The 10,978-nt window shown below is 48.6% G+C and overlaps 1 protein-coding gene across 1 annotated transcript in view; it reads right to left on the reverse strand.

The window, feature by feature from the left end:
• Positions 1-4,852, reverse strand: part of Fras1 (Fraser extracellular matrix complex subunit 1) — a 403,170-nt gene extending 398,318 nt beyond the window's left edge. Inside the window, exon 1 of the mRNA XM_038339383.1 lies at positions 4,780-4,852. Within this exon, the coding sequence (XP_038195311.1) occupies positions 4,780-4,852 (73 nt within the window). The remainder of the gene's footprint in view (positions 1-4,779) is intronic.
• Positions 4,853-10,978: the final 6,126 nt, after the last annotated feature.

Genomic DNA, 10,978 nt, shown 5'->3' on the forward strand with positions numbered 1-10,978 from the left:
TGGGTTAATTAGCCAATAAGAGGCTGAAACTAAGGGCCAGGCAGTGTTTAAAAGAGTACAGTTTCTGTGTAATTATTTCGGGTAAAGCTAACCGGTGGCTGGAAGCCAGGTGGCGGGAAGCCGGCCCGCAGCTCCTCCATCTACAGATTAGGAGAGCAGGATGCCCTAGTCAGGGTGACTAGCGCCATGATGAAACACCACAACCAAGCATCTTGAGGAGGAAAGGGTTTACTTGGCTTACTCTGCCAGATAACAGTCCATCACTGACGGAAGTCAGGACAGGAACTCAAAACAGGGCAGGAACCTGGAGGCAGGAGCTGATGCAGAGGCCATGGAGGGTGCTGCTTACTGGTTTACTCTTCATGGCTTGCTCAGCCTGCTTTCTTATTGAACCCAGGACCAGCAGCCCAGAGGTGGCACCACCCACAATGGGCTGGGCCCTCCTTCATTGATTGCTAATTAAGAAAATGACTTACAGCCAGATCTTAGGAGGCATTTTCTCAGTTGGCGTTCCCTCCTTTCAGATAACTCTAGATTGTTTCAAGTTGAGGTAAAATGAGCCAGCACGCAGGGGTATCACAAAAAGATGACTCGTTACGATCAAGCAGCCACAAGTTGGCATTTAAATGTTCATGCTTGATGTTGTGCTATAATTTGGCATACGGCTGGGCACGCAGTAGAATTGTTAAAATAGAATCATTTCTGGACTGGCAGGATGACTCATGCCCTGATTGCTCTCAGCTAGAATTCAGATCAATTAATAGGGCACTAAAACCGAAATAGGCCAACTGCCTCTGGACTACGAGACGATTTGGCATGAGGCTCCAGCTCTGCCATGTGGTGGTCTCTCCCCTCTTCCGAGCCCTGTGGTGGAGAGTGTCTTATGACTACTTGTGCCTGAGTAAAATTGAGTGAGGTTGCCACCCAAGTCCATAACAGTGAATCTAGATGGCTGTGTCCCCACTTCAGGATGTCTATGGGGAAGGTGATACTCAAAATCTAATCCCACAGGGGAATGGAAATGCAATACATTAGAAAGAAGGACCTGCGGTGATACATCATATACCTATATCTACTCACAGGAGTGATGAAAACCAGAGGCTGCAGAGTTAAAGTCAGTATCAAACACCGAGAGCCTGTAAAATCTCAGTCCTGAGAAAGCCGAGAAGGGCCACAAGTGCTCAGAGCACTACAGCCATTTTACAAATATCATAAACTTAAGGATATGTAAACTTCTTGGAAGGTACGTTCTACATACAAGGGCTATTTGGCTGGTTCCCTATGATGTCAGAATTTCCAACTCCCACCAAACCTAAGAGGACATAAGAGCTCTCAACAAGGGTTTGCAGAATGAAAGACAGAGGGAGGCTGTTTGTGTCAGTGAAGAAGCCAGCACAGTCCGTGACCAGTACTGAGTCTTAAGCACTAAATGCCTCATCAAAGGAACTCTCTGGCCAAACGCAGGATCAAAACTGCTGATACACCTGTAAATAGAACAAAATCTCAATCAAATGGTCCTTTACAATGTAATCTGTTACTAGGGAGCTTGTGGGATTAGCTAAAGTCACCGGGTGGGGCCTGGTATTGGGACATGAACTAGGGGCCAGGTCTCCAACAGTATTTCCCAACTCCATGCCAACTGTCTGTCTAGTTTAAACTCTCATAATTTCCGCATGTGAGCACAACTCAAGATGAGTCTCCAGAAAATGATGTTGCAGTTTCTTTGATGCGGGAAGCAGCCATGTTTGAAGCCGCCTGTGACTTCTTGGTGTTATTAATCCTTCAAATCACAGTTTGTCAATTTAGCAGTCTTGAGGCCATGTACAATAACACTGCCAACAACTTGGTTATAAAAATTCATCTTTCTCTTGATACTTAAGATAAAATTTTAGAAACTGAAAATCTCAGAAAACCCTCTTTTTTTGTTATTGTCATGTTGGGCATTGAACCAGGGCCTTGAGCAAAAGCTCTATCTATAGCTCTACCTATAGCCCTGACTCTTGATCTCTTTATTTATAATTAGAAAACATATTTAAAGCTACCGCCACAGAGTACCTTCCTCATTTAGTTAAGGAGTTCATTCAAGGTCAGTCACTTAATCATGGAGGCTGATCTATTTAAGTTAATTAAAAAGAATGTTATTTGGTAATCCCTCTTCTGACTGGAGCTTGAGAACTCACTACGCCAACCTAGAGACTCAGGAATTCCCAGAGCTGCCCTAAGATCACAGGCCAGTGAGGAAGGACTCACCATAACAAGTATAACTGTGGGAAGAATTAACTGGAGTGCACAAGCATTCTCTGTTGTTGGCTGAGAAACAATAAATTCTTCCATGAGCTGGCAGGTCGATTTGTGACTATATGGCCCATCCAGCAAGGTATATGTTGATGCCTGGTTTTGTTTTGTTTGGTTGGTTTTGGTTTTTCGAGACAGGGTTTCTCTGTAGCTTTGGAGCCTGTCCTGGATCTAGCTCTTGTAGACCAGGCTGGCCTCGAACTCACAGAGATCTGCCTGCCTCTGCCTCCAGAGTGCTGGGATTAGTGTGTCATCACCGCCCAGCCAATAGATGCCTGTTTTTAAAAATCATTCACTGTGCCAGTATCACAATTATCACTTGAGGAAAGCTCTAAGGACCAAAGTTTTCCATTTCAGCGTCTTAGGTATTTTGGTTTGGTTGGGTTGGGTTGGGGTGGGTTGGGTTTTGTTTGGTTTGGTTTTGTTTTTTAGTTTTGGTTGGTTGGTTTTGGTTTTTCAAGACAGTGTTTCTCTGTGTAGTCCTGGCTGCCCTGGAACTTGCTCTGAAGAACAGGCTGGTCTGGAACTCATGGAGATCCACCTGCCTCTGCCTCTGCAGAGCAGGGATTAAAGGTGCCTCGAGGCAGTCTCTTAGTTTTAAAGGAAAAGAAAGCTTTAAGTGGCCCAACGCAAAGGCCTTACCAAGACTACTGCTGACTTGTGAGTGTGAAACCATTATCACACAAATGATCAAATTATATGAGCTAAAGTGTGTAAAATGCTTAGCATGGTGCAAAGAAATAATGTGCTCAAGATGTCTGAGTTCACTCATCTGAGCTAAGCATGGGTTGACTGTGAACTTGCAGACATCTTGCAATCTAATCTATGAGCTCATACAGATTGCTCTGAAGGTGGGTTAAAAAATAGGATGAAAAGTTCCCCTAGAATCCTTGGAGGGCTAACACACCTGCACACGCGTGCGCGCACACACACAGAGACACACATATTCAACTCGGCAGTTCATAAACTTTGTCAGCTACATCTACCAATCCTCCAAAGAGCATACCCCACAGCCTCTTAATAATAATGGCTTTTGTCATTTCAAGAGATTTGCTTCCGAGAAACAGCATTGTTCCAACTGCCCCCTGGTGAGCAATCCAGGAGTGATAGCATGTTTTCTGTGTTGTTGAGATATAATTTTTAAATAAGAAACTGCCACCAGGTGAAACTGTAATTTTTCTAAGTCCTAAGTTGAAGTTTAGGGAACCTGAGCTGACTGTCCCATTCGGTTAATTACTATAATTAAATTTTCCAAGTTTTTTTATAAGTATGCATACACATGCATATACAATTCTTTAAAAAAAAAAAACAGGTTGCTCACAGTTTAAAAAGGGCTGTCCAGCCTCCAGGCGTGCTTTTCCTGGGAACAGTACCCTTTTGATATAATTTCCACGAACATGTGAGAAGGTGGCGCCTTAACCTGTGGGGACAGTCTGCGCGTGAATTCCCAAGGCTAGCCGAGAGGCGCCACTGCTCTGGAGGCTGGAAGCCCACCTGAGGTTTTGTCCTCCCGCGACCTCCAGCCGTCCCCACTCCCCACCACGTGCACAACACCGCCTATATGATTTGCAACTGGGCAGGTGAACTCTTCCTGCAGCTGGATGAATAATGAATGGAGCCGGGAGAGGAAACGGAGAGCCCAGCCGTGGATGGAAATCGTCTCCCCTCCCAGCCCCGCCACTCCCTTCCCCCTTCATAAATGCTAACCCTGACACAGTCTCCGCCGCTGTGAGCAGGTGAGAGCTCACTGCGCCTGAGGGGCGGCGGGTGGGGTCTGCGGGGGGTGGGGGAGCAGCGGCGCCAGATTCAGCAGGTCACCCACCCACCCTCAAAAATTTACTAACAGATTTATTATCTAATCCGAGATTGCATACACTACCATAGTCTTAAAGAAGTGGGTTGAAGCCCCCAATGAGAACCCAGGGAGAAAAGAAGAGCCTATACTCTTATCAACCACTGTTTTTTTTTTTTTCCTGGAGAAGCAGGCAACCTCGTGCTCTCGGTGCTGGGGAAGATTTATTTCAAGAACAACTGAATCGTCTACAGCCAAAATACTCTAACCCACTACTTGTAAAATCCTAAATGGTCTTTAAGTGGGGAGACTTATTGAGTCAGGAGGGCAAAAAGAAGGATGGAGTTTGGGTTGAGGATTTCACAGGAGTGAGCAATCCTCACCTAGGCTCCGTGTAGTTGCTTCTCCTTCGGGGGTTAGGATAGAAGTGGAAGAAAGATCCACTTTCAGAAACGTCACATCAAGAGGACCCCCACCCACCCCCAAAAAGCAGAGAGGAGGCCGTAGCAGGCTGTGATTTGACCTCATGAGAAACTAGCAGTGAAGATTTCAGGAGAGAGGAAAACCCACTCCATGTCCACCTCTCGCCCCAAATCAGAAAACTTCCACCCAACCCACAACACTCGAAAGGCTGCAACGTGTTTTAAACTGCACGAAGGAACACACACTCGGCACCGCGCTTTTTACCTTACCTTCGCTGTGAGGCAATACTGCAAATTCCGCCAGCGCTAGGGCCACCCCGAGCCACGCTTTGAGGACACTCATCGCCGCCGCGGCGCTCTCGCAGGAGGAGCCCAGCCTTCAGCATCCAAGAACCTGCTCTCGGCCAAACCCCAGGCTGCGGCTCCGGGAGCCGGGACGCGCAGACACGGGGAAACGCGGGCTGCTCCGCCGAGAGCTGAGCTGGAGGAGGAGGGGGGGGGAGGTAGACCCGAGAAGGTTGCCGCCGAGAGCAACACTCAGCCCCGAGGCTCACCCGCCTCCCCAGCAAGCAGTTCAGCCACCTACGGGAGCTGAGGCTGCAGGAATGAGGCAAAGCTCAGCCCGCCGCCAAGTCTAGCTGGAAAGTTGCGGGTCAGCGGCTGCTGGGATCTCGCAGCATTCCCTCTGGCTAGACCCGTTCCTCCTGAGGTTTCCGACTGGCGAGAGGCAGGCGCAGGTTCCTCCTCAGCAGCTTTTCAAAGTTCTCTCGGCACGCCCCCCGTGTGTTGGCGAGCGGTCGTCCAAGGGGGTCGCCGCGAACACGCCGGGCTGGGCCACTGCAGCGCGCAGGGAGCTGGACCGTGCAGGGCCGCTGGCTGCAAACTTTGTGCGGCCCTGCGGGAGCTCCGGGACTCCCGGGCGCTGCAGCTGCACCGCGCCGCCCGGCTGCTGCAGGCCAAAGCTCCACAGAGAAGGCGTGGGGGGCGCTGCTGCCACTTTCTCTCCCCCGCCCCTCTCCAGGAGGGGGAGGGCAGAGGGGCGCGGCTTGCTCCACGCCGACTCCCACCTCCGCACGGTGCAGCCCCGAGCTGCGCTGCAGGGCGGAGGTGCGATTACCCAAGTGGAGGTGGAGCCATAATTGTGGATGCACCCAGGAAAGAGAAGCTAGAAAAGACCCCGAACTCAATGCTCCTCGGATGAGGGACCTGGAAACGCACAGAATGAGTCCCCGAGTGGATCCCAGCATTTAAAGCACACTCTGCCTTCCTCCGCCTCTCTCGCCTCCTTCCTCTTTCCTTTGCTGGGCGTGAAAATGGACTCAGAGATTCCGAGCTTTGGCAAAGATTCCAGAGAGTCACGTGGGGAAGGGGAGCCGCGGTGAGGGGGTGGGGGAAGCCGAGAGAGCAACCTGATACCCCTTATTCATCCGGCAGGAGTTGGATTGGCTTTGTCTGGGGCGGGATCAAAAGTGGTCACACCGGAGGGCGAGGTGGAAATAGGAGGTGAGGTCTCCATTCAGACCCTGTTGGAGAGTCCTCGAGCCAGGTCCGCTCCCCTCACGCCTGAAGAAGCCTGATGGGGACAGGGTGCTCCCACCCAAGTCCTAACTGCTATCTCTCCACCTCTCAGTTCGACCACTCCTGCTGAACACGGAGCATGAGGCAGACCTAGTGGTCGTCTTCGCTTTAGGGCCCTCAGAAGTCTTGGGCACGTGTGTTCTAGGTTGAGACTTCCATAGTGAATGCACCTTTAGAGCTCCCTAAAAGACTCAGTCTGAAAACATCGCAGAGTCTGGGTGGGTCCAGCTGCGCCCCTAAATGCCAAAGATTGGGAAGCCAAAGTCATGGCAAAAGCCTCTGGTGTGCACACTTGAAGAGCAGCGGGAGGGAGGGGGAAGAGCAGCGGGAGGGGGGGTTGACTTCCAGCCAGGACTGAGTGATAGCTATTTTTGGAGGACTAAATAAAAATAGCTGGTCCAGGTTTAATCATTTTGAGCTGGGGATGACTGCATGGGTGAGATGCAGGCTGAGTTCCAATGGGCTGGCAGAAAAGATCCCGGGTTACCTTGGCAGAGCTGTGATGGCTAGACTGTCCGGATAGGAACTTGAAGTAACACGGGGATCCTAATAGCTTCCGATATTCCTGACCACCATAGGGCAGGCCCGTGTTCTAGAGCACACTGACACTACCTGAACTCCTGGCTTTTTAGAGTAACCGAAATGGAACAAGAGGGTCCCTGGGACTGTCACTGCTTAGCCACAGCATGGGGAAATGTGAGATAACATAGGTGTGACGCTTGAGTATTCCGAGGACTTAGGAATTGCCCAGCTCTCCCTCAGTGCTCTCCTGAGCTATGTGGTCCTGGGGACAGCGGCGGTTTTTATATCTGAAGCACATACAGGGGCTCTGTAAATATGTTTTAGGAGAATGGACTAAATTAAGACAGTAGTCATGGCCCTCAGAGTGCAGCCACGGCTTGGGTGGGATCTGAGTTCCTTCCCTCCTCCCTCTTTTCATTTAGAAAAGGGATATTTTGCTGGGCGGTGGTGGCACACGCCTTTAATCCCAGCACTCGGGAGGCAGAGGCAGGCGGATCTCTGAGTTCGAGGCCAGCCTGGTCTACAAGAGCTAGTTCCAGGACAGGCTCTAGAAACTACAGGGAAACCCTGTCTCGAAAAACCAAAAAAAAAAAAAAAAAAAGAAAAGGGATATTTTCCTCAAGCTAGTGGAAAGTACCAACTATGGCACTCAAAAGGGTTTCAAAACATCTCTTATATCTGCTAGATGAAAACTTTTTTTTTTTAAGAAAAAGAAGTGAAGGACAAAGCAGAAGCATAGCATTACCAAGTTCTACAGTCAAATAGGACATGTGCTGTATTTCTTTATTACACCCTCCCTTCACCTCCAGCCCTTCACCAGCTCCTGTAGGCTTCTCTCTACCCCAGTACCAAACAGTCCCAGGGGTCCCACTCCAAGATCACTACAGTCTCTGCTCACAGACGAATCTATAACCTCAGTGCTCTTTCTTCCTATGCCCACGGCGCATAACTTTTGTTACTATGGCCCACAGTATCTTCTTAGATGAGTCCTTTCCTCACATCTACCGAGTCTTGCTTGACACAGCTCACCTGGTAGATAATACGCCCCGAGTACTTTGCGCCGCAGGTGGGACACTTGGCTATGTCATCCGCTAGTGGCCCTGTGAGAAGGGTACCGTGTTATTCTCACTGACAGGTGACATGACTGATGGCCCCGGTCAGGCAGTTAATTAGGACAGCACTCGAGAGCAGACAGCCCTACCTGCTTCCAGGAGTCAGACTGCCACATCTCAGGATCTTAGCACAATTTGTCTGTCTATCTTGTCGCCTGGACACTGGTGGACTTTGCACATTGTGCCCTGGACATTAGGGACTCCTTCCTGTAACCAGACCAGCATGGTATATATAAAACTCACTGCTGCAAGGGAAGACAAAGGAAGCACCATCGCAGTTCCTCTTGTCGTCCAAGAATGAGCTGCTTGCCCCCTACCCACCTACCAGGCTACCCGAGAGACTAGGCCAAGGATACATAGGGGAACATGTGGGAATTTATGTTCTCTCTGTACCGCTTCTAACAGAGGCCCTGCTCTTACCTAGCTTAGCTTCCCTTAACTACACTGTCAGCAACACTGAAGCCTGACCTTCTCTGCTGTCACCAGGGCTTGGCTGGCCCTTGTCACAGAGTCTACTCTTTGTCTTCTATTGTTCTTCTGCTTCCGGTCTCTGCTTCCCTTCATCCCCATCTCCCCTCCCTCTGTCTTCCTTCTACACACCTACCCTCCTCCCCTCTCTCTTCTGGAAGTCTCTCCTGGGGTCTTGTCCTGCCTTGGGAGGTCTGGCAATTTTAGTGCCTTTGTCCCGTTGTCAGCTGCAGCACGTGACAGTATTTATCGCTACTTTTCTCTGCTTTGTGTCCTTTAGGATTCAGGGGCTGGAAAGGTGTTTTAGTCAGTAAGGTACCTGCTAAGCAAACATAAATACTGAGTTTAGATTCCCAATATCCACATTAAAAGCCAGGGGTGGGGGAGGCTCTGCGCCTACTACTGGAGAGGTAGAGACGAGAATTTCCCTTGGGTCCTCTGGCCCAGGCCATTCTAGCCAAACTGGTAAGTTCCAGATTCAATGAGAAAATAAAGTGAAAAGGGATCAGGGAGAACACGAGCTTCCCTCCTGGGACAAGTGTTTTACGAATCTATATTCCTTCGCTCTGGGGTCGGTGGGCACCTTTGCTTATCTTTCTGGATCTCTTTCTTCTGGATGGTCTGCTTCTACTTCCTTCTCTTTGTTTCTACGTAAAAATCTTGCGTTTCTCATACAGTCAGTATATTAATCATTCTCTAGGACTTCAGATACTGTTTTAGAGAAAGGAAGAGGCAATGCTTTGTGGGAAATACATTTCCTTATCATTTGAAATGCACATAAGGTTAAAACCAAGAAAAAAGGCTTTAAACCTAGGATGATTTTACTGGGATAAAGTAGGCAAGCCCCCCAAGGTTTTAAAATGCATTTCTCTGTTTTATTTGCCCTCGCTCCAGGTAGCTACCCAATTCTTGCACTTGTTTAGACCATAGCAATTGTCTTGAGCAAGGTTCGTTTCTCATTGGTTGAATTTCCTGCCTTAGCAGTTGTGAGAAATTTTTAATACACCTTCTGTGCCTACTGCAGCAGAAAGCCAGGAGCTGGAGGTCGCTGAAAAGGCCAAATGGCCACAGCCAATAACAGGAAAGCATGGAGAACATCTTAACACAGTTCATCAATTTCTTTCTTGTGTGGGTTACACTGGTTTTGGGTTATTATAACAAAGCCATCCTTTCCTATGAAAATATTTCTGTCCTGGTTTTTCAGATGTCATCTTTTGTTCTCTAGATACCTGGGTACCCCCTTCTTCCACCTAGGATACGCTGAATAGCCACGGCCTAACACTTGTTGGTTAGGAATGCATGACAGTCACGGAAATAAGACAAAATGACCACAACTCTACAGGAAATTCAGGTTTCCCTTTACTAACTGCTTAGTTACTTTGCTGAGCTGAATATTCCCACTTGTGGCTGTTTCCACTGCAAGACCTCAGAAAAGAACAGATATAGCAAGAAAGGGGGAGAAAGAACACAGCAGGAGAGGAAAATACAGAGCGTGACTATGGGTAGAACACCTCATGAGTCCAACCTGTGTCCCCAGTCCAGAACAGCCAAGAAAGGACTGAACGGTGCCCTGCGTGGCTCTTATCTGGCTCTGGTCTGGTTCTTCCTTTATAGGCCCCTATTCCTCTCCCTTGGGATGGAAATGTTTACCTTGTCGTATTTATTGTATCTGAGTATTTTATTTTTACTGCAAGGAATTTGCCTCAAGTTTCAGAGCAGACATTGAACTTGGACATTTGAGGGATCTTGTTAACTAGTAAAACTGTAAGGATCCTTTGGGGTTGGTTGAGAGGGTTTTTTTTCTCCTCTCTTTTATTTGTCTTCTGAGACAAAGGTTAACAGTGTGCTCCATGAGACTCATGGTCCCTCTGCTTCTTCCTCCCTGGTAGTGGGCTCACAAGCACACACCACCATACCAATGCACTGGAGGTGGAGTGAGCCTTTGTGAGAGGCAATACGGTGTGCTTAGTTCTTGAACATTCCCCAGGGGCAGGTGCAGACGGCCTGGTCTCCAGTTGATGGTGCTATCGGGACACGGTAGAACCTTTAAGAGCTGACATTAATCAGAGCAAGTTAGGTTCTTGGTCCTTGAAGGGTTTTCTGGGGTCCACGCCCATCCTTTCACTCTGTGCTTCCTGGCCGCTGTGACTCCCATAACTTTGCTCCAAGAGGTGCTCCCTGCCTGGTGCTCCACCTCAGCACAGGCCCCAAACAATAGAGCCAGAACCAAGAACTGACACCTTGGAAATCAGAAGTCAAAACCAAACTGTCATCATTGAAGTTGATTTCCTCAGCCTCCTGCCCCGACCCCCAGAGACAGAAAACGAATACAACTGGATTTCCAAACACTCTTTCTAGGGTCATGAAAGGAAATATTCAAAAATAGACACTGCATCTGCCCCATCCCAATTTAGACAGAGAATTATTCTCGATGGCCTATAATATAGAACGGGTTGAGCAAATTGTGAGACCTCCAGACGAAGGCACAAAGCTCTCTGATGTAAAACCCCAAATATGAAATGTTCCCAATATAAAACTTATATGTTATAATATGATATCCCATGTGAAAATTCCATATCTGACTGCCATCTACAGTCATGCTAAGGACAGGACCGCCCCTTTGTTTGTCTGGGCCTTCGCAGAGGTAAGAACTGGCCAGGGGCTTGACTGCTTTGCTTTTCTAATCTTCAGCTTGAACCCCACTCTCTGTCTCTGAGTTTTTATTAATGCTACATCTGGCACCCACTGTTTGGTGTAAAAATCTGAAAAAGGCATTTCCCTGTGGTTTT

Source organism: Arvicola amphibius, chromosome 1 (genome assembly GCF_903992535.2).
Source record: "Arvicola amphibius chromosome 1, mArvAmp1.2, whole genome shotgun sequence".
NCBI lineage: Eukaryota > Metazoa > Chordata > Mammalia > Rodentia > Cricetidae > Arvicola > Arvicola amphibius.